At 36.4% G+C, this 25538-nt stretch overlaps 1 protein-coding gene across 1 annotated transcript; it reads left to right on the plus strand.

The window, feature by feature from the left end:
* Positions 1 to 1045: 1045 nt before the first annotated feature.
* On the plus strand, positions 1046 to 16012 carry LOC139711390 (tyrosine-protein kinase SRK3-like). Its single transcript, XM_071623276.1, has 10 exons — positions 1046 to 1240; positions 1722 to 1792; positions 9200 to 9267; positions 9930 to 10100; positions 10702 to 10797; positions 11070 to 11251; positions 12246 to 12350; positions 13956 to 14061; positions 14404 to 14500; positions 15455 to 16012. Exons 1-10 carry the CDS (start codon positions 1046 to 1048, stop codon positions 15660 to 15662), a joined length of 1299 nt encoding a protein of 432 aa, XP_071479377.1. The 3' UTR covers positions 15663 to 16012.
* The last annotated feature ends 9526 nt before the right edge of the window (positions 16013 to 25538 follow it).

Below are 25538 nucleotides of genomic sequence, written 5' to 3' on the forward strand. Positions count from 1 at the left end.
CAGCTGCAGTTGAGCATGAAGGTGTTTCCAGGGCGTACCGCAGCACTACAACACTAATAGCAGAACCGGGCTCGGCTAAAAGAGTTGGATGCGTAGAAAGTACTATTGTTGGTGCTTTAATTCGTTGATTGTTGTAACTGAAAAAAAAAAAAGTTTTAACTTAAATCGACAAGAGAAACTCATCTCCTTTTCATGGCCATATATTGATAAATACATTCATCTTTGAAGTGTTCCGAGCATACCAAAGAATGTTTGGCCACACGCAGCTTGGCAATCCCCATGACACGAATCCGGTCTATCTCGTCGGGTTGCACTGTCAATTGGGAAAAATAAGTAAGCCAGAGCACGTCTGTTTTTTTTTTCTTCCTTGTTCCTAGTTTAACATCAAATGATTTTATGAAACTTGTACTGTGGTCCCTTTCGAAGACTATAATTTCTTAAAAGTACTGTAGAACTCAGAACATATCACACTAAAACTGCTAATGTTTGCCAAAAAATAATCCTCCAAGTAGCATCATTCATGTGCGATTCTCATGGATAGTGTATACACATTTAGCTCGGTCGATGCGGGCCAGCGGTGCTGTTTCCTACTTTTGACGTCCCTCCCTATTTTGTACAATAAATTAAATCGAGAGCCGTTTTCCGATTTTGGCGAGGAATCGCTCTCTGAAACTGTTATTTTTTTCCGCATAATTACGTATATAATCTTCAAATTCATGAAATATAGTTATACACAGTGGAAATCAAATATTTTATACTAGATCTATAGAGAGTTCATTTTTCCAAAGATTAAAACAGTTTGAAATCTCATTTGAACTTGCAATCCCTCTTTAACAATTGTGTTCTACTATCAATAATGGTATTGGAAGCAAAGGATATTCACAAACAGGAAACAAGCAATAAAAGAACTTAAATAATGATGGTTGTAATAGAAAGAAAATCTTTAAAAACATGTTAGTGAATAGATTGACCATGATAAAAACATGTCACAGAAATTGATAGACAAAGTTACTGTTGCCTTGTAGTCCCGCCTGATGCTGGTATCATGACCGTTGGCTTCTGTGACGACACAGCTACAACGATGCTCACTGTGACCTGCACCATCCCGTCAGCTGATCAACCAAACCCATTTGTCACTATGTTCTATATCTACGAAAACGTCACTGACAACCCATCTCCAGTCTCAACAGCTTCAGCTTTCACTAGGGCAACACCCGATTTTGATACGGAGTATCTCTGTGTGAGTGGAAACTATCTTGGAAACACCACAGCTACAAGAAATTTTGTTCCAGGCAGTAAGTACATTGCGGCCATTATTATAACAGAAGCGCAAGAGTTTGAGAAAATAAGAACGTACAAAAGATTATGTTGAGTGCATAGAATATAAGAGAAAGATAGGCCTAACATAATGAAAAATTATTCCGTCAAACATAGAAAACAATTAAAACACCATTTTGAAGCAACAGGTGTAATGCCTGTGACGCTGTTATTTTCGTAGAGTATTTTGACAGACAAAGTAACAAAATTTAGCTACTGAATTATTTTTTTTGCGGTATTTGGGACTGAATTTATTTATTTATCTATTTATTTATTTATTTATCTATTTATTTAAGTGTATTTAAGTGTATTATACAAAAGGAAATATCAACATTTAGCATAAAACCAATATCGTTCATGGAACATTAAACTGTCTTTGCCGTGTGTGTGTGTGTTTTATTCAGCTGGTATACGACAGTCAAACCGACCTCAAATGGAGTAACGTCGGTTCCGATGTCGTCGAAATCTCCAACAGGTAGGAGTGTGCCAGCTGTTGGCCTTCATTATTTGTCTTAGATTCCGTAGTGACCATAAAGTACTTAAAAGCATACTTAGAGGTGATAATGAAATCGGTTATATAATGATACAGCATTTGTTTTTATAACTGTCCATTGACGTTTATGATATGCGTGATCTTTATACGCAGTGTAAAATGCGAGGAATGGTACTTTGCCAAATCAAATTGTAATGAGAAGTCATTTACGACGGGTTTCACGTGTAACGCTCTTCAAACTCGAAACAAAGAGAGAAAGTCATGTTTTTCGTCATGGCATTATAGCTGATCAGATAAATGCCTTGAATCCAGACTAATTGCAACCATGCTCTTGAAATACGCCTTGTGGTTGGTGATGTCATGCTGTTATGCAATCATAAAAAAGACATGCTATGTGTGTGTGTGTTTTTTTTTTTAATTCACCAGTTTACTTAGCTGGTACGACAGTTAAACCGACCTCAAATGGAGTAACGTCGGTTCCGTTGTCTTCGGAATCTCCAACAGGTAGTAGTGTGCAAACTGTTGGCTTCTATCATAGTCATAAAATCATACTCTGAGCTGATAGTGGACTCGTTCAATAATAATAGCACTTGTTTTGTGATTGTTCATTGGCGTCTGTGCTTAATCTATATACGTATGCCCATGTAAAATGCAACGAATGGTACTTTGCCAAATCACACTGCAATGTGCAGCCATTTTCGACGGTTTTGATGTGTAACGCTCTTCAAACTCGAAACAGAGAGAGAGAAAGTCATAATTGTCGTCATGACCTATTTGCTGATCAGATAAATGCCTTGAATCCAGACTAATTGCAACCATGCTCTTGAAATATGTGTTGTGGTTGGTGATGGCATGCTTTTGTAGGACAGTCATAAAAAATACATGTGTATTCTACCTTTGATGATACACGCTGCAATATCCTACCACATTTAGCGCTTATGTTCTTCAAAAATTGCTTGTTCTGCTTATGACAACCTGCATCTCAAAATACTGCATGAGCTGATTTTCAAAGAAAAACGTTTATGTATTTTGTAAAAATATACAAACATACACATTGTATGCATTTGCTGATTTGGTCAACCTGTGTGTGTACATCAGCCATAATGGAAATAAGATAGCAAGCAGGTTAAGTATAATTTATGTTTTAAGTTCTTCCCATTATGATACATAATTATGCATTAGATGGTATGGCTTCCTCGATCCAAAGTTTTTTTTTTCTTTTTCAGTCGAAAGGAGAGAACTCTAATCCTGGAAATGCTGGAAATTTTGAATTGAAAAGATAACCAGTACCATAGAAACCTCATATCGATCAAAGAATCGTATTATTATTGAATTCAAACCCATAATTTAAATATTGATGTGATATCAATTGTCAATACTGATTTTTTTTTCCGAGATCATCGGTTATAAATTAGACTTTATAGTAGATATCATGTTACATTTGCCTTTACCTTCTTCTTTTTGTGAGATACAATCGTACAACTGCGAAGAAAGAGTCCAGATGAATATCTAAAGCAGTTATATGAATTTGGGAGAAGATGAAATCTTGATGGCATTATAACTAAACTTTTTTGTGAATGCAAAATAACAAGAGGGTAAATATCATGCGCGTTAAAGGGATCGTATAATTTTTGTTGAGACCTAACTTCAAGTTTCTTACATCTTTTCTTGTTGTTGTTGTTGTTGTTGTTGTTGTTGTTGTTGAGATAATAAGAAACTTGTTATGAAATATGAAAGAGCATCCAATTCCAAGAGGGATTCAAGGTTTATTACGGATTTGGTTTTGAAATGGCTGAGATATCCAAAAACAGAGCATTCTTAAGAAAAGGCGGGATCCATCTTACATTAGGATCGCTTTGTTTTACTCTCTTTTTTTTTTGGATGTCTAAGCCATTCCAAAACCCATCTAACAAACCTTGACTTCCTCTTAGAATGGTATGCTTTGTATTATTTCATAAGTCTTTACTTGGTTTCTCACAAAAGTGAAAAGGCCAATACTCACCTTCACAAATACCATACCTTTAACCTGCAGTTTTCATGTAAATTCCAGTCATCAATCGTCATGAGCTGCAGGTGCTACAATTAAACCGATCTTCGGTGAAGAAACGAAGACTCCAGTGTCTTTAGCTCATTTTGCTCATTCTTGTCCAGTCACTGTGACGTTGGTAGTCTCTGAAGATCAAATTTGAGGAAAAAAGTGAAAATAATTCGAGCAATCCTGTAATTTAACAACATTCATTTTATCATTAGTAATCCACGTTCAATTATTTCCCTATTTTTGATGTTCAATTTTTGACTCTCACGTAGCATACAGATATCAAGCTCAAATGTACGCTAATGATTTTTTTTTTTCTTGAGACTGTGCACAGCGAGTATTGGCGCCATAAACACTATACGGGTACACAGATCGTGATCTTACTGGTATTTGCTTGCTTTTTCACGGGGAGTGTATTGTTGTCTTGTTTGGGGGATTCCCCTTTTCTTTCCCTATAGCAATATATTCTACCCAATCTGTTCTTACCAGTTAAAGGGATAATAAGTAAAGAACATATCAGCTGCAACCACAAAATATTTGTATCACTATCATCATGTGATATCAGATAGGCCTACCAGTAAGATTTTAGCGTCGTCGATATCAACAACGAACACTCTTTCCACACTTAATACAGGCGACTCCCGTTGTAACATAAAGTCCTCGTTTCAGCAGTTTTCTTTTGTTATAACAAAGTGCGTTACAACCAAGCAGGAATAAATAACCGTGTTTATTCTAACGGATGTATACCTACACCGTATTCATAAAAAAAGAGCTTTCTGTTCTATAGATGCGATAATCCAAGGCATATTTTGGGATGACCCATTAAAAAGATTTAATATTCAAGACGAATGACTATTTTTTTTATAGGTTTTAGGAAATAACAAGAAATGTCATTGCAAAATGCATAGACTGGTGATATGGATGCTATTCAAACATTAGATAGACTTTAGATTTTGTTCTGTCCTAAGACCGCGCGCTAACTCTTCACAAATAATCATTATAATGTCACATCTTCATCTGTGAGGTGCTTTCATTTTGTAACGTACACCAACGATGTTTTGGGCGGGAAGAGATTATAGCTTAAACGGAAGCTAAACCTTAACCACAAGAAAATCTCTCGCGGGGTACAAATTACAGCAAGGCAAACTTAAGTGACACTATAATAACATTTATTTTCGTTTGAAGTAAATTTTTTCAACTGGCATAGTGTACACCTCCTGCTATCAGGAAGTGCTTCCAAAATTGCATGAAGTTCGACAGCTAACTCAGGGACCACGTTTATCTCGACGATGCTGAATACAATTCAGATCGAATGTGTTTTAACATCGGGTATATACATTCATTCATTCAAGTCATACATTTATTCAGTAATAAAAATCGTTTCTATATAAAATGTTTACAAAATGTAGCAGGTACAGTTCTGAGAAAGCCACAGGCTTCTTAAAATAGAATGTACCTTGAAAACAAATCATACACATATTGCAATTTAAACATTAGAATACCAAATGATAAAAGGAGCACAGAGAGAATGAAACATATTAAAACAAGCACAAAATATTGAAATTAACAAAAATTACCAATAACATCAAGGGAACATGGAGAGAATAAAACATACTAAGACAGAGGACAAAACAAAACAAAACAAACAACACCACATGAAGCAAAGCAAACAAAACAGAACGAGGTATAGAACGAGACTACAAAAATATGTTTAAATAGTACTAGAAGACATTACGGATTGCAGTTCATGTAACATAATCTACTTTGGAAGTTGCTTCTCTGTCGGTTTGGAAAGCATGTGTGAACGCGAGGATAGTACAACATTCGGTAATAGATCATGAGCTCATTGAGTAAACTTTTAGATCTGAATGGGTTACGACACTGTGCATGATGCTGTATCAAATTGCCTTTATATAGACTTCTAAAGCAAACGATATGCATGACTGGCCCACAATGTCACTTTGCAGAAACTTGGACTTTACCCACACTGAGGTAGTTGCCTTTATCTACACAGTACCACAAAATAAATAATGTAAACTGAGTACTAAACCAGTCTTATTTCAAATAAGCGTTAATAGTAACAACAGAGTAGAAAGGGGCACTTTGCAGACAATGCCATGTTCGTTATAAATACATTCTTTCTATGGTGTTGCCATCAATAATTGTGACCTAGTACAACACCACCATTGTGAACAGCCCTACTTTAATTCTCGCCTGACGCACTTGTTTAGATGGAAAAAAAAGAACATTAAGGAGTGCTGTAAAGCAAACAGATAATCCAGTCATTTCTATGTTTCATATTCAAACAAACCACCTCTCTGATCACCACTGTACAATCCTGGAATTTGGGAGAGGTAAGGGTGCTGCTGACCGAGGTCTTTCAAATCAGACTCTCTTGTTTTTTGTGTTTTTTTTATCTAAAATGTGTGCGTCGTTTCTTGTGTGTGTGTGTGTGTGTGTGTGTGTGTGTGTGTGTGTGTGTGTGTGTGGTGAGTACATACATGTCCTCCCCTTTAGATGAAAAAACAAATGAATAAATAAATTTATATAGTCATCTTGGAATTTTCCACGTGTTGGACTTCGAATGTTTAATCATAAGAAGAATGAGGCTCATAGGTATATACGCCATCAAGTCACTATAAAATTATAATTATGCAAATATTTAGTGCTTGTTTTGATCTTATCCCCAAGTCCATTACAATATCTTTGGAAAGACAAGATAACTATGAGCTCAAGATTTTTTATTGCACTTTTATTAGAGAGACTATGCGACAAAATGAAAGGATAAAATAGTTACAATGTAACTTTGCTGGTGCAAGAGTAACAACTGTAAGACAAGCATAATTTCTGTGAACTTATGGAATTTGTCATCATTTTTCAGAGTGGAGGCTTGTGTGCATTCATAGCAACAGCGTTAATGGTGGTTGTAAAATATTATCATCACGCTTTCATCTCTAATGTGCATAAATTTATAGCGGACACCCGGGATGTTTCGATAAGGAAGAGATTATTGCGAAAATGCTTGTTCAACATTAGCCATAAGGAAATTCCTCGTGGTGTATACCAATTACAACTCAAAGTATCACCATCATGTCGTAGAAGGAGGCTGGTAGAAAGCATAATTTGACACAATGATGTGCACTTTCTGCCATCCGGAAGTTCTCTCTTCAAAATTACAACACGTTCGATATTTTTTTTTTTGTACAGCGATCACATCTCGACGAAGCATATGATTCATATGGCATGCGTTTTTACACCAAGTATAAAGTCCGCGTGGGAAATGATATTCGAGAGGTTTGGAAAGCATTCGTGAACGCGAGGATAATACAGCTTTCAGCAATGAGATCACCACATGATACCGTGTGCATGTGCATGTTTTTGCATCGGTGACTAAACGGGGCATTTCGTTGCAGTGAGTGGTAGTGAGTGGCCTTTGTCTCCTCGGGGTCTGAAGCAAACAAAATGCATGAATGACTTCATATCACCATGCACAAACCTTGGACTATAACCCCATCGTGTAGTTGCCTTTGCCTACACAAGACAGTAGATGTAATCTGGTCTTCGCTCGGACCAGGAGCGGACCAAAAATGCATGAGTCACTGAAATCGGTATCAGACTCCTCTTTTGTTATCACTAAAATGTGTGCAGTTGTTTTTTTCACAAGTGCACTGACTTTTTTTTCTTTTTTCCCCTTTAGGTTGATTATATACATATATATATATATATATATATATACACATATATATATATACATAAAGTGTGTTGATTCAATCCAAATGCATTGTTCAATGGTATCATTTCTGGGATGTAATAATTGCCTGATGATTGCGCCTCATGGAGGTTGCATGAAACTCCGAGTAGCAATAAATACGGATGAACCTGCAGTCAACCGCGTGAACTTGTTCCAATACTTCTGTCTATATATATATATATATATATATATATATATATATATATATATATATGTGTGTGTGTATGGGTATTATGAACATGATACGTGGTTGTTGAACGATCAAATAATGTGCATTAGCCAAAATCACTTAGTTAAGCGTACTAAGCGAATATTTTATTGCTCATTGCACTTTTTTTGATATTCCCAAGTCGTTTTTAACTCTGAAGCAAGCATAATATCATGACAAACTTGTAAAACTTGCCAGCATTTTTTTTTTTCATAGTGTAAACTTCCTTTCAAAGCAACAGGATTACTGATGATCTTAACACAGTATTATCATTTTTTATCATTTTAATTGTAATCTAGATGGTGCTTGTCCTTGTGACTGTCCCTCGTCTGGTATGATAGCCGCTGTGTCAATCATGGGTGTACTGCTAGCTGTTTCCGTAGCAGTAAATATTATGCAATTCTACAAACAGACCACAGCATCCAGTCAAGGTTGGTGTAAGTTGTTATAAACTCATAATTGTACAGATCATATAATAATAATGATAACAATAGTAATAATGATAATAATAATGATAACAATAGTAATAATGATAATTATAATGATAACAATAATATCATTATTATTATCATTATTATCACCATCATTATCATCATCATCATCATCACCATCATCATCATGATAGTCATTTTCATTATTGTATTTCTTACTCTTTTCATAGGGAATCAAAAAGTATGGGTATACAGTGACGGTTCTGGGTCCTGTCTGGTGAATGGCACACACGTGGACGTTTTTGTAAAAGCAAACTCTACAGGTTGATAAAAATTAATGGACAGCAGTCCTGACAAAGACAATCATACATATGTGGTATACTGATACAATACTATTTGTGTGTGCGTGCGTATACATATTTGTACAAACACGTTTTCTCTCATTCGTCTTGACTAATTACGTGTATAGATAGAAAATAAAAATATAATGTGTAATGTTACAATGGATTACCCAAACATAGTTATAAGATAACATTCATCTTCAGAAGCCGCATAAGTAGAGAAGGACCTAAAGTACCTATCCGTAATTACCGTATGACACAGTAATAACAGTAATGACATTTAATCACAGTAATGAAATAATTTCAGAATAGATGCTTACAATGCGGCACATGTTTCTGTTCTTTTCCCTCGCTTTTAGTACCAAGTACATGTGAAAAGCAGGCAAGGTAAGAAAATACACGTCAACCGTTACTCTCAGCGATTCGCTTTCTGATAAAAAAAAGGAGTAGTTTTCAGTGGCCGCAGAACAAAGAGATGGTAGGCCTACTATGAACATTTAGGTTTAGCCTGTACTCTTGATACCAAAATTATTGTGTATAGGTACGGTTCCAGTATCGTTTGTTGTGTCTTAGTAAGAAATTACACAATTAACAATTTATTCAATTTGCTCGTGTTTGTACAGTATTAGGACAGGCTTATCTGGAGGCAACGAGAACAGTGCTTATGAGATGATCGAAAGCAGAAGCAAAGGTTGTATTTCACCTTTTTACACACGATATCGTTGTTGTTTTGAGTTAACAAATGGTCCTAAATCATCAATTTATCTTGCTAGTGAATATTTGATGTCATTCTTCTTTGCATATATATCATTATTAATTTCAGGTGATATAATATATAATATATTTGTGATATGTAAAATAATATGTACATATATATATATATATATATATATACATATATATATAAATCAGACAAAGTGCGGCAACATATTCCCTTCATTCAGCATGTTCAGTGTAATCATTCTTATAGTAGCTATAATATACATGCATGTTCTTACATGGGAGGGTTCGTGTGTAGGTGTGTGAGTGTGTGCGTGCGTTTATAGTTGCCGTTGCCATATTTTGCACACAGGTGAGAAGTGGCAGGTTAGGTTCAATATGATGAATGTGGATATGTTTTGATATATTTGATGACGTCAGAGGGCGTAGTATGAAGTATTTCAATATTGATGACCAAACCAATTACAAGCTATAATCCTAACTAATAGTCAAGTATTGTGATGGAAGAGCATCACTATACAAGAGGTCACTTTTTTTTAAACGTCCTCAAACGCAGAAACAAACAAACAAACAAACAAAAAAGAGGATAGACTGTAATGAAAACATGAGAGCTTATTTTCCTCCATTTGACAGGTAATGCTGTATATCAGCCACTTACACCAAGCACCGTTGCTCTGGAACCTGAAAACTTAACGTTCTTTTCTCGACTTGGTTCCATCGGCTTGGGGAAGTTTGGCGACGTGTGGAAGGGTGAACTCCGCACAAAACAGGGAGTGGCTCCGGTAGCCCTGAGGCAGATCACAGGTTATCATTGATACTGTTTTCATTAGATAACACGATGTTTTGCTTTTCTGTTTAATTGTAGATTTTTTTAAGCATTTAAATAATAAAAAGTCAACTTACAAAGTAATTGATTGATATTTGAAGCTATACGTCTAAGAGCAACAGCATTAGTTCATGATGATACAAAATGCCAGCAGGTGTCCCCTTAAGCATTTCTAAGGTTGAAAATGCCATTTGCCTGCAATTATGTATTTAAAAAAAGAAATACAGAGTATTTAAAAAAATAGATGCATTATAAAGCCCTCACTACATGTTTAAGGGTAAAATCATACAGTAAGGCATTGTACAGAAAAAAAATGACTTTTATGACAATGATTTGTATGTTAAATGATCATGAAAATATGTTTACGACGGGTCTTGAAGAATAAATGTTGGAATTCGTAAGACAAAAAAGTATATATTTCGCAGATCGACTTAAAAAGAAAATCTCTTTGTTTAAAGCATGCTTTTAAACCGTAGACTAGCAGAAAATTGTGATTTCGAATGTCAATTATGATTCTTTCGTTCCTTTAGCTTCATGCATCTTTTTTAATCATCAAAATATCTAATTTCTGCTATACAGAAAGTGTTCCAGACCTTCTGCAGGTGGTGAAATATTTGCAAAAACTACCAAACCATCAAAATATCGTGAGGTGTCTTGGATTCTGTGAAGAATATCGTAAGTATTATCAGTTTACTCCGAGAAAAAAAAAATAAAATATCGCGTTATCTAAGCGAAGTATCTTTCAATGGGAAAAAAAAGCGCTTTAAACAGCGATTGATTTGCTCTTTTCATGATGTTAAGCAAAGTTATTGAATGACATTCATTGGCTTAGAATATTCTATGTTGGCAATAATCAAGAAAAAAAAAACAATATATGCAAAGTTGAAGTATTCAAAGCCTTTGCATCGACTACTGTAAAAATTAATATATATTGTGACATCAAACAGGTACCATTGTACACGAATTTGTTTCCGGTGGGACACTACTGACTTTTCTACAGTTTAATAACCAGTCCTCAAAATCTCCCTATGGGAACGTCAAGCCAACAAGACCCCGCTTTGATGAGTCCAAGTTACTGAAGTTCGCCTGGCAGGTGGCAAAAGGAATGGAATTCCTTGCGTCCAACAAGGTAATTATGCAAGAAATGTCAATTTTTATCTATTTGATATAAGTGCAAGTAATGCAGACGTACAAATTGTTTATGATGAGTTAAGATGATAGAGGACACCTGCTACTGATTCAGATTTGAAATCTAGAGCTTTTAGGGTTTCTAGGATGTAGCTGCTTATTGTCAGTTTCGTAGATGACGGCTCTCATATCATAATTGGTGCTCTGTTCTTTTCCTACATAATCACCTGTTCCTTACCAATGTCATAAAATGCCTATTAAATAAAACATCGCTTTGTGGACCAGATTCAATTCTTGTGGACAAGTACTTCGCCGTTATCGGAAGAAGGCCGGACTTACTGATTCTTTGAAATGTGATTAGACGCTGGTCGAGGCTTATTATTGATGAACAATGCATTTTTCCAGATAGGGTACAATCTTCTTCCAGTGAGGCCTAACATATTGGATGCGATGTCTCCAGAGGATCTCTCTTCTTCACCATATCAATGACATAACTATGCATCAATTCAGTCTTCGTCTTGTCTCTGTTTGCCGATAATATATACAATATCGCATTATTCTCTCACAAAATCCAAATATGTTTCTTCAAACTGTCTATATTAGACTTAACCATTTAAAAAAGACTGGATTCAAGACAACAAGCTGGGCTTGAATTTTAGTCTAGGCACACACACACGCATACACACACACACACACACACACATGTAGATGTGTACTTGATGGTTTTCTTTCTCTCTTGGAATCTATAACCCCACAAGCATGTATTAGCTTCCTCCACATTTATTTTTTATCCATATGAATATGACATATTTAAATCGCATCCTGTGACGTGAGCCCATTGTATGTGTTTGTGTGTGTATGTTGTGTGTGTGTGTGCATGTTTCTTCTACCTGAGTTTTGAAAAATATAATTATGTACAATAAAATAGCATTCTTTCAAGCCTGTAATCCATGATATTTCTTATCAGAGTGTTCACAATGTGATATCTTCCTTAGATTATCCATGGAAATCTGTGTGCTCACAACATTTTAATGACGGGAGACAGGATCTGTAAGATTTCTGACTACGGTATGACGTCATTCATTTCACCCTCTGGGAGGGTAGGTATAGTTTTTCCGGTCACTTTCATACTTTTGCAATTCCAATTCATTTATGTACATTTAAATTCACACAGCGCACACACGCGAAAGTATTCGGGAATTCAAATTCAGAATTCCATTTATGGGAGTTCGATTTGAACTTTGCCACATCAAATTCACGTTTGGGCGTTCAATTTCCAAATGTTAGCATTGCACTTCCTACTCGTGCATTCAAATTTACGCGATAGTCATGCGTGATAGTCCCGAGCTTGATTGGAGCGCTCAATTTCATTTGCAGGCGATCGAGTTCGTACTTCGTGCAATCAATTTAAAGAGGAAAATGGAGTAGACTTTTTTTTTTTTGAAAGGAGAAAGGGCACACACAACCAGTGAAGGCTTAATAGTGCAATTATGATTATTTACAGGGTCTACATTGTTCTCTGTTCATGTAATCTTTGTTTTTCATCTCAATGAATTTGAAATTGCAAGGTCCAATCAACAGTGCATCAAAACAATACAACGTCATTTAATCATCTTTCTTGATAATACTGCATGCTGACAGCGTCCCAACACTACCCACATAATGACAATGCATCCATTTGAAGACAAACTGACGCACAATGATCTCACAGAGTCTCGCAAAAGTAACCCAATAAAAAACACCAAATTAGACTTAAACTATGTTCATGTTATCACTTTCAATGTAGTCGATTCTTTTTTCCCGAAGGTGTCAATCAACCTTCCGTATTATGCTCGTCTGGAGGCCTATACAGTTCCTATAATGTTTGTTTGTTTATTTCATTTTCCAACTAAGAAGATGGCCGGGCAGTCCATATTCAGTTGCAATAGCTGGTCTTCCATGGAGTCCAGTTGGATGCAGGTGGGATTTCTTCACCGAGTTAAACGTCATGCTCTTTTCGATGAGTACATAAAGTGGGATCTTGTACGTGCATGAGTTGTGACTTTCTCACGCATGGGACCTCCATTTTATGTCCTATATTATCCGAGGGACATGTGCCTGTACATTCCTTCTTTTTTTTTTCCAATAAACAGGTGGTCGACGAGATTCCGTCGCCAGCTTGACAGAATTTGAACGCTCTCTGCTGAAAACCGAATGCTCAGAATAGGAACTTGAATGACAAAAGTATAAATGAACGGGAAAACCCATATTATTCAAGGATATAATCCTAGAATGAATTAGCATGAATCCATCTGAACATGACTACTAACAAGAAGTAGATACTCCACTTAACAAGGACATTAGATTTTTCTGAAAAGGATTTTTATTATACAGGTTATACCCACTTCATATAAGATATATCAATAAAACACACACACATACACCTTTGTGAAAAAAAAAATCCTGCAATAAACATTTACTGGGCGAATGTTTTCATGCCACAGAGTGCTTCAGTCAACTAAAAAAAAAGTAAGCTTGTGTGAAAAAAGGCCTATTCCATTCCCTCCTTAGTCTCTAAAGAGTAAGTCCGAGAAACTGCTACTCAAGACAAGACACTATAGCTGTCTTCGACTTCTTCATTAACGTGAAAATGAATGGGGATACAGATTTTTGTATTCTTTAAAATATATGAGATATGCTGTTCATTTTCTTTTTCCTTTTTGCAGAAACCAGCACGCTGGAGTTCACCTGAAGGAATGCAGAATACAAATTGGACTCTAGAGGGCGATGTTTGGTCTTACGGAATTCTTCTTTGGGAAATAGTCACTCTAGGTATGACATAAATTGTTTCTTTGTTTAACATCACAAAATTCATAAACCTCGGTCTAGACTAAAGGAAGGAATGATAAAGGAATAATTATGAAGTTATTCTGCCCGTATAATTCGCTCCAGAATATAGACCTACATAGTAAAATGACACATGATATTTGTTAACCTAATAAAAAAAGTAATGTCTTGAGATATACAATTAGTGTGCATTCCTTTGAGAATGATGATTTATTCTGCCAGTGAAGAAAGTATAAAAGTAGTTAGCAAAAAAGGCACAGAAAAAATTAACTAAAACACTATCAAATGTAATATTTAAATACGTAATATGTTTGATATGTCTTCAAGGAGCAAGACCCTTTCCCAAAATGACAATGGACATGGTGAGGCAGCAGGTTACCAAGGGTTACAAGATGCCACGCCCTTCTCACTGTGGTCAAGAATTGTGAGTATTTACCTTCATTTTCTGTTTGCTTGCAGGTGAATGTATAATGTGTGTGTGTGGATTTTGTTGTTGTTGTTGTTTGCTTGTTTTCGTTGACGAGAATGTTTATCGATTCCAACTGCTCTCTGGGGAATTAGTCTAGATGCGACCCTTTCGCGATAATGGCACACTTGCGTATTTATCAAATTTGTTTAATTGTGACCCTGCACCTCAAAACAAACAAAAAGTCGCCAGACATGAATTTTTAGTTAAGACCATATTCTGAAAGAGCAGACTTTAAGCTTTAAAATGATGTATAACTCAAATCATATGGACTCTCCTAACCTATCTAAATATTGGAAAGAAAGCACAAACTCAGGAAAAGTGTGAACTGAGAAAAGAGGCTCTGAAGTACAGTGTCTATTCAAGCGCTTAATCTTTACCAAACTGTGCTGGCTGTGCGATGAATGGGACAAAAAACAGGAAGTAAACCACCAGAGTAACAACAATGAAGGGATTATCAGATTAAACTGAAATTAAGCATGCCTCATTAACACATTCTGTCCATAATCAATGCCAACTTTCAAAGCAGTAGCACTATCCTTTCAAAAGTTATTAAAGTTGAAAGTGAAGAGTGTGGACAAGGTTTTTTCAGAAATGAAAAAGGGATTCTAAAGACACACATAATCACACTATTCTACCAAAAATGTTCGAGATAAACTGCTAAAAAAACACACTTTCCTGCCCGTTTTATGATACCAAATTTTAGCATAATGTAAAAGAAGACCCGCTTTTTCAGAAAATATGAAAAAGTCAGGTTCGGCTAGGTTGACCCATTTCACTTATTTTCAGTCCTCACGCAGAAGTGTGCGACTTTATGTTCGTTTTGAGGTGCACGGTCACAATTGATAAAAACACAGATCAGTAAGGAGATCAATAGGTCTTAAACGTTGTTCATTTCTCCTCCTTCCTTAGATACTCTATAATGACCAGCTGCTGGGAAATGGAGCCAGCAAAGAGATGCTCTTATGACGTCATTCAGAGGAAACTTGAACCGATAATGGAAGTGTATCACGTAAGCTATCTTACCGGTTTCATTTCTTTCATCATCAGAGTGAAAGATGCTCCTCATAGCATTAATCATCTCTTATATTTTGTGGAAATGAGCTTATTGTCAATCTAGCAGTTGTAAAACTGTTTACTTTCCTATGCAGATGTATCTTGTTAAAAGTACAAATCACTCCGTGTCAACTGAATTTCTTTACCACGTGCCTGGACAAAATGAAAGAAAAGGCAGAAAAAAGAATTAAACTCAACTCACCATTACACGACAAAGAATACTGGAGTCACATAAACATTTAAAAAACCCTTATCAAATCCAGACGAATATTTACCAATCAAGTAGCACCTTCACAAATGCAGGTTTAGTGAGTCAAACATCATTCTATTGATGAGTATTTTTACTGACTCGTCATGAAAGATACAGTGTATTATCAAACACTGTTTGTTTATTGTGTTATAACGTAAATTCAAGCTGGGTTGTACTTGCACAGGACTGTGCTTCCTTTCTTATGTTATAAAACATATTTTTGATTAAAAAATTATTAATTGATTAATTAGTTTAAAATTTGATGAGAGTGAACATATAGTTTGTCGGACCGTATTGATTATACACAATTGAATAGTGTTAAATGAAACTGAATTGGAAACGATTAATGTAATAATATGTCATTATTAAAATGAAGGCATTTGAACGCTTTGATATGCCTTAATTCTTTTAGATATCATCATACATCAAAGGTTAATTGATCACAGAAATGATTTAAGACTAATATGAAGTTATTTCCATTCAACTGTGCTTACTTTGCTCTTTCCAGGAATACCTGTCACTCCAGAACTTAGATGAGAGATTGTATGAATCTGTTGCGGATATAACAGTCTAGGCGTCCATAACGATGAAAAACCATTTTGATAGACGCTAATTGTAGCTTGAGTTAATTTCCATATATTATGGGATGTGTCAGTGTTTGTTAGTGCCCGCTTCAAGTCTTAATTGACCGACTTTACATTTTGTAGGTCCTCCTGAGCTAATTAATCTTAATTGACTGACGTTACATTTTTAGGTCCTACTGAGCAAAAGATTTGAGAATAGAGCAGCCTTTCAACAGAAACGTAACAAACTGCAACAGAATATCAATTATTTCAATTCTTATGTATTGCTGTGCCGTGATTGTCCTAAAGGTTTTTACGTCTTTATCAATGTTCAACACAACAAAAACGACTCCCTGCATGCCCGTAGAGTAGTACTACTTTGCTTGTTTTTATGCAATGCTGAGTCGTGTTAATGCGAACAGATTTTTCAAATATCGTATGAAATGTACCTTTAACTAGAAATATTGCTAAGGCGACTGGCATTCCTCTGCCACAATGCATGGTTCTCCTCATAGGTCTGTAGTACAATGTCTTGACAATGTGTGATGGCAGTTTCACATAACTGGCAACATGTTGAAATGACAGATATGTAACAAATGTGTTCAATATTCACTTTCCTTGAAGTAGGTTTGCTATACAGTCTAAGAGTACAGACAGGCCCTATGTATTTGGGGAAATAAGGATTTTTTTACTTTACTTTTGACCCTTTATAAGTTTGTGCATTGAGTAGTTTTCAAGGTACGAAGTAAAAGTGTAATTTCAGTATTTAAAAAAAAAAAAAATCTATTTTAGCCTGGCCTTTGACCCTTGAACTTTGACCATATGACCCTAAAATTCCCGAGAGAAAGACTGTTGGGTAGAACATGCATATATTATATCTATTCAGTTTCACGATACCTTGAGTTACTTTCAAGATATGGAGGAAACAAATTAAACATAGCGCTTTCACTTGAGCTTTGACTTTCTGACCTTTGACCTTTTTGCAAGAAATTTTCCAGAGAATATCTATGTGATAATACATTGTGTTTGAAGAAAAATCCTGCAAGAATCGCATTATATGAGGGAAAAAGTGAAATTTTGAGGAGTTGACCTTGACCTTTGACCCATGACCCCTTGATTCCCTAAATAATCCTTGCCAGTCAGTACATGCATATGTACCGATTTCCATGAAGATAACTTGAACCATTTGCGAGATCTGGAGAAAAAAAAAGAATTTTTATTTGGTAGTACATGTATACACTAAGTTTCAGAAAATACCTTGAGGCATCGCCTAGATATGGCGGAAATAGTGAAATTTTGAGCATTTGACCTTGACCTTTTGACCTTTGACCTCTTGCCGATTTCACTCAAAAACAACTTAAATTAATTGCCCCATCATACGTCATCCTTGGACCAAGCTTGGTGAAGTTTGCTTTATCCAGTCTTGAGTTATTGCGTCAATGAATAATTCTAGGATTTGACCTTGACCTTTGACCTCTGGCCGATTTCACTCAAAAACTAATCAAGTAATTGCCCCATCTCAACCATACGTCATCCTTGGACACAGTGTCGTGAAATTTGCTTGGTTCAGTCTTTAGTTATCGCGTAAACGGATTCAATTTCATGATTTGACATTGACTTTAGACATTTGACCTCTGATTGATTTCACCCAAAATGTGATCAAGTCATTGCCCTATCATATTTTATAGTTGGACCAAGTTTGGTAATATTCCGATCAATATTACTCAAGGTATCGCGTATACAAATGGGAACGGACGTACGGACGAACGGACAGACAACCCGAAAACATATAATGCCTCCGGCACCCTTTTTGCGGAGGCTTAAAAATGTCCACAAGTTATTATTGGTAAAAAATTTGTTTCGTAGATAATTTTACAAGTTTAATTGTAGAAATTGGCCTTTCACAGCTTCCACATGCTTGTTAGTGCCTGTTTACGTATCACTAGTAAAATGAACATTTTCTTGATGGCTTAGGCCTACTGTAACTACAAACATGGTGGTATAAGTACGCTAGTTCAACAGTCATCACATTACTCATGTTATTGTTGTGGACATTCTTTCTAAGTTATTTATTTTCTTATCATTTTGCTGTAGTTACCAGTGTTATTCAATGTACATGTAATTAGTGTACAGCAGTAAATAATTGTATTGTATTACACCCTGTACAGTCCCTGTATGGCGACAAGGACACGACTCTGAATCTGACGTCTGGGTTTTCGATAATGAAAATAATGATTAATCTAACCTTATAAATACTAGAATGCCGTTTTCATGGTAATTCACATATTTAAAAAAAACGCACTCAATATCATTTTCCGAGGTTCTTTATGTTTTGAAAAGAGACATTTGTGTTGTTATTATTGTTGTCATTGTGATTTGTATTACTATTAAGTTTTAATTTAGATGTCCATTAGAATAAACATTATAACTTTTCTATCGTACCGAAGGAATACGATTCAATAAATACCCACAGATATTATAGGTGATAGATGTCACAAAGTTTCTACTGATAAATTTGAAACTACGTTTGGAAAGAAATAACAAGAAATAGCTTTTGATTTATTGCCAGAAACCGCATCACGCAGTCCTTTGATAAACAGCACTGAGGTTGATCAGCCGAGTCCCAACTATCAGCCCATGTGACGGAACTACTTGCATGTATCATAGTGCAACATACCTCATTCAGTATGTGGGTTATATTGATATTATATTACTGTATGTACATAATCATATCCAAACATATGATTTAGAGAGAGAGAGAGAGGGAGAGAGAGATACTTTTAGTATCAGTCGAATCAATGACTGATATGACAATATTACTCTTGGTTTTGATTGTCTTCGTCCTTTTACAAAATGTAACACTTGTCACTTCGAAACTTAGACGGGACACTCTTTGAATCTATTCCGATATGATAACCTTAATCTTGAGTCAATGAAGGAAAGTCTTTATGATGTAAAAAAATGATAATGATAAATCTTGTTCTTGAATTTGGTAATAATTTGACCCGTAGTTTCAAACCCATCCTTTATTGTAAGGCGAACTGTCTCTTATCCACTCTATATATGAATTATTTGGACAATATTACATTATTTTCTGATTTTGATGTAGGTTCTGTATTAGATAAACCAACCAATAGAAGAACGCAATAAAGCTGCAAAAATGAAGTTTCCCCCAAAATCTCAATGTGTCAAATGTATTGATATTACACTGTGTAAGTGCTTTAACAACATGCGTGTTAGATTCATAATGCTTTGTTCTTTTGTTGCTGTTTTGTTGTTTGTTTGTTTGTTTGATTGTTTGTACCTTTGTATGGCAGAATTAAATTGGATGAGGTGTACACTTACAAAGAACAAACATTAGACAGTGAACATTATGAATACTGATCTGGACAGCGATATGTAAGGGATTACTACATCATTACTTCGAATAACCAGGACAAATTGCATTACACAGTGCCGGTTATTAAAACGTCAGAAAAAATGGTGAACAAGAATATACTGTATATATAGGTCCTACATCACCAGAAATGTGTGCATACAATGTTGACTGCATGCCTGCGAACAATTCAGACATAACGATCTTCTTTAAAGATTAAAAAATAATGCTCATGACATTTTATGTACTTTGTTTAATTTAAATGTGTATGGAAGAAAACTTTTAAAAGGTCGGATCTGAGTTGGTTCTAAAAAGATCCACTAGTAAGATGCATACATCATTGTTATTGTTGATATTTATGTTATACTCTATTTACTTTATCATGTCGAGGTTTCTTAAAACTGAAGTGTTTGATATAAAATATTTGTATTGACGTCTCTATGCATTTGTCGTTTAGTAGTAGTGCTATAGTCTCATTGCAAAAATAAAAGAGAGAGAGAAAGAGACAAAATTTTGGGTCCATGCCAAACACCATTCTTTCAAAGGAACGCTGTATAAAAGCAGGCCACCAGTGCCAATATTGGATGCAAATGCAGATAAAGTCACCGGTCATTCCAATCATATAAACAAACAATATTGCACACACAATTATTGCCGTTCAGACGATAATGATGCGAAGCATCGTTTGAACAGAAGTCTCTTCCGGTCAAACGATCAGCCAGAACTTCAGCATAGAGTCGTACTTTTGGCTTCTGTTCATGTGTTGGACAGGAAAGGTTCAGAATGCGATATCAATAATAGCAGTAAAGTAATAAGCAATTTTGTAAGTAATAAAACTGAGACGAAAGGCGAGAAAGAGAGAGAGAGAGAGAGATGGGGGGGGGGGGGAGCACTAACATGCCCCTTCAAAATATGACCTAGACAAAAACAAAATATTGAATCACCCTTCATGTCTACCGTTACCGTGACAACGATTTCACCTTTTGAATTATTATGTATATCACACATGCTTCTCTATTCGGAGATGATAATGGGTGAAGACAGAGATATTCTCGGCACCAGTGAATTCTGGCGTGCCAAAGAACTTTTTTTCTTATATGTGGCTACACTTCAATGAACAAGGTCATTGCATATTATTTCATTTTTTATTTTGATTTCCTCTTTCAAAGTTTTTGCGCGTCTCCCGCAGGTGTCCATTCGGACAAAATTCCGCAGGCCAAAATATATACAATAAATATTACACTGTCCAATACAGCCAGCATTCGCCTTCACTTAACAAACACAAACGTATAAGATACCGCTCTTCTCTTTATCCCTTTCTACTTGCAGGTAATAATGGTAACACACTGCCAGACGCTGAATGGACCTTCGTCAGTAGCAGTGGAACGTGGAACTAACACACAACTGATATGTACAGTGACTGGAGGGACATCATCAATTTTCACATGGAATGATGACTCAGTGAACCCTTCTGTCACCATGTTCAGTGGAGGGAACAAATTAACTCCTTCACCAAAATATGCTGACTTCAGTGTGTCAGATGATGCCAGCTTATCTACACTGACAATCACTGATACACAGATTGCAGAGGAAGGGAGTTATGTTTGCCAGTCGAATGAGGTGGGGAATCCTGCACCAGCAGCAGAACTTACTGTAGAGGGTGAGTTTGCTGATAGATAGCATGTAGATTACAAGAAGGATCGAAAGTGACTGATCTATCAGGTTCCAATGCCTCCTTATAATTTTCAGTTGTATATGTATTGATGTCATTGTTGAAAATGAAATTAGTGAACAACGAAAAAGAAATAACGAATAAGGAATCAGAATTATTTGCTTTGACAATACACTTTTCTCAATTCTCACATTGTAATAATAGAAAACAACCGCATTATGCCAAAGATGTCACATCGAGATGTGTTGTACGAAACAAAAAGATAAGTTTACCTGCTACGGATACACATTTTAATAGCGAGAAAAAGGGCACTTTTTCTTTTGGTATTTGTTTATTAGACTTTATAAGTATGTGTGTGTGTGTGTGTGTGTGTGTGACCTGTGTTTGTACTTGTATGTGTAAACTTGTGTTTGCTTCTAATATGTGTGTGTGTGTGTGTTTGAACTCTTGAACAGTGGCACCAACTTTATCATTAACGTTGAATTCTACTCTGCTCGCTGGAGAAACATACGAGGCAGTGTGCACAGCAGTAGGAAGCCGACCAGCGGTAGACATCAACTGGTATCTTAGTAATATACCACAGACTACTGGGATAGTAACAACAAACGCCCCAAATGCTATTAATTCAGAACTGACTGATACAACAAGTACGTTTACCTTCGTGCCAACAAAGGACACTTACAGGCAATCTCTACGATGTGAAACCACTGGACATCAGTTGGTGAGACTAAACCAGCAAGAAAGCATCACTTCTCTCAATGTTCACTGTAAGTCCAATTACTTCTCATGGTTGCGCTGTAATATTTTGCAACTGTCCCTCCCCCCCCCCCCATATCCATACTCTCACATTAATTTTGCAGTCATAATAAAAGCCAAAATAAAAGAAAAATAAAACTTTTGAAATGTCAAAAAGTAATTACATATTCTTTGTTATAGCTGAATGTCATGCTTTAAAAATACAGGGTAGGGTAATATAAGTGTACACTCTTATTTCTGCCGAGTCAGAATTTCAACTCTGAATCCGAGTCAGAAATTTTTCACTCCGATCCGTGTAAATTTAACGCCAACCGTGTACTTCTGGCTCAAATCCGAGTTATCATTTTGGTTATCGGACTTTTTTACACCTGCGCAGAGTCACATCAGAAATACCCAGCGCGGTGTACATGACATACGAGCGCTACAATTGGACAAAACATGTCATGTGTCCTATGTGACGTAGTACCCCCGCGAAACAAAAAAAAAGCGTCATTTCTCGCCGATCCGCCGCGGCCGCGAGTTGTCTTGCAACTTTTTGTCTTCAAGATGGACAATTTTGTGTGCACTTTTCTAGAGGAATGCGGAATGGAGGAATACATAGGAGTTTTCATCGGTGAGTACCCACCTCATTCACAACACTCATATAAATAATCGCCTGAAACATGGTCTAAACAGTCAGTTTTATTTAGGGCAAAATGAACTTTCGACACGGACACATTGACTGGTAATGGCGTAGCCGCAGGCGGCCGTACGGTAGCTCGTACCTTTTGTACGTAGCCCTGGGCTATATGCTATACGTTAACCAATCTACAATAGATGTGAACCTACCTAGCTACACCTCCACTGTACATGCATGAAATACACATACGATCTTGATTGCTAATTTGAGCTACCGTACGGCCGCCTACGGCTACGCCATTACCAGTCAATGTGTCCGTGTCGAAAGTTCGTTTTGCCCTAAATAAAACTGACTGTTTAGACCATGTTTCAGGCAATTATTTATATGAGTGTTGTGAATAAGGAAGGTACTCACCGATGAAAACTCCTATATATTCCTCCATTCCGCATTCCTCTAGAAAAGTGCACACCAATTCCGAGTCATTACTACACCAAAACGGGTTACTTACAATGCGGGAAACGACACCGTATCAGAGCGAAATTGTGATCTTTTGATTCGGAAATCCGTGTCATTTTGCTGGAATAGATTGCACCTAACTGACTCCATTTCTGAGTTAAATTTGACACTTTCCGAGTTAATTTGACGCCACAGAAATGACTCGGAAAGTGACTCGGAATCCGAGTGAAATCATTTGACTCGGAAGTCCGAGTAGCTTTCACTCGGAAGGAGTTGACTTCCAGCTGGCGCCATTTCCGAGTCACATTTCACACTTTCCGAGTTATTTTTGACGCCGCAGAAATAAGAGTGTAAGCAGTCATTATTGACTGGACAAATCTAATTAGTTGTTAAAGAGGTAATGCAAATGTATCTGAAATTTCAAAATGTTTCAATTTTTCGAAAGAAAAACTTTCCTGATCTGGCATAAAACATTCGTCTTTCACCGTAAGTGGCCGTACATCACAAAATCAACAAAACGTCATCACGCACTGATTTTGTGTGAGGACTGAAAATAGGTGAAATGGGTTAACCTAGCGAATCTTGTCCATATCTTATGAAAGCGCAAGTTTTCTTCTACGTTATGCTTAAGTTTAGGATCATAAAACTGTATAAGAAATTTTGATTTTTGTAGAACTGTGTGATTAGGTATGTCTGATATAGTCCCCTTTTCATTTCTTAAAAACCCCTTGCATACTTTTCACTTTCAATTCTGATGTTTTTAAGAAATGATGATTTGAAAAAAATGACCGTACTGCTTTGAAAATTTGCATTTAACATGAACAGAATGCATTTATAAAAGATGCTCAATTTCGAATTGAGATTACCAAAATGATTAACTTATTGACCAGATTAAAATTATTAATCTACCAGAATATGCTGAACAGCATAAACTGATAATCCTTTCATTGTTGTTGCTCCTGTGGTCTACACCCTGTCTTTTGTCCCATTCACAGCACAGCTAGCGCGGCTTGGTAAAGATTAAGCGCTTGAGTACACCCTGTACTTCAGAGCCTCTTTTCTCAGTTCACACTTTTCTGGAGTGTGTGTTTTCTTCCCAATTTTAGAATGGGTTAGGAGAGTCAATTTGAATTGAGTTATACATTATAAAGCTGAATGCCTGTTCTTTCAGAATCTGTTCTGAACTAAAAATCCATGTCTGGCGACCTTGTGTTGGTTTTGTGATGCAGGGTCGCATATACATAAATATGAAGAAAATTCAAGAAAAACGTATCAGCTTCAGAGCGCGCCCTTTCGCCAAAATCGGAAAACGGCTTCCGATGTAATTTTAAGCAGAGACAAATAACTAGGAAACAACACAGTTGGCACGCATCGACCGACTTAAATGTGTATACACTATCCATGCGAAATTGCACATGAAAGATGTAACTGGGAAGATTATTGTTTGGCAAATTAATGCATTTTTAGTGATAAATGATCGAAAAGACGTGTTCTGACTTTTCCCCCTATTGATATTGCAACCCGACGAATATAACGAGTGGCCGAGTACGTTTCGTGGGGAATGAAATATCTGCGTATGGCCAAACATTCTTTGTTATACTCTGAACACTTGAAAGATGAATATACATGTCCTTTGTCGATTTCAGTTAAAACTGTTTTCAGTAACAAATCAATTAAAATGAATTAAAGCACCAACAATAGCATGTTCTCCACAACGAACCCTTTTCTTCACCAAGCCTGGTTCTGCTACTAACTATCTGGTATGCGAGTATAGGCCGGTAGTATTGGAGTGCTACGGTACGCCCTGATGCAGCTTCTTGCTCAACTGCAGCATGAGGCCGACTCTTCCTTCATCAAGAAAGTAAAGCTCCTTTACACTTTCACGGATTGCTATACGGATGACCACGGATCGTCATCCGTGGTGTTCCGGCATGCAAAATATCAATTTTCCTCTCAATGCCGCATGCTGGTGTGAATACGATCCCAACTGGGTGTCCACAAGGACAAGTACGGAGGCTACAAGGACAAGTACGGACGGTGTCTACATGGACAAACAAGGAATGAACGCGGACCACAGTGGAAACGATGCGGAGCTAACACGGATATCAAGAAAGAACACGGATGCAACTGGGTCCCTTCGCGGTCCTAACACGGATATCCCCAAAATGTTTGCAGATGACTTTTGCTTTTGCTTTTAATACGTTATCATTATCAGTTGACGTGCCCCAAGAGCTAAGTATAGCAAGCG

The sequence above is a fragment of the Diadema antillarum genome, unplaced genomic scaffold (assembly GCF_040938485.1).
Source record: "Diadema antillarum isolate AM-2024a unplaced genomic scaffold, OU_Dant_1.0 seq00001654_RagTag, whole genome shotgun sequence".
NCBI lineage: Eukaryota > Metazoa > Echinodermata > Echinoidea > Diadematoida > Diadematidae > Diadema > Diadema antillarum.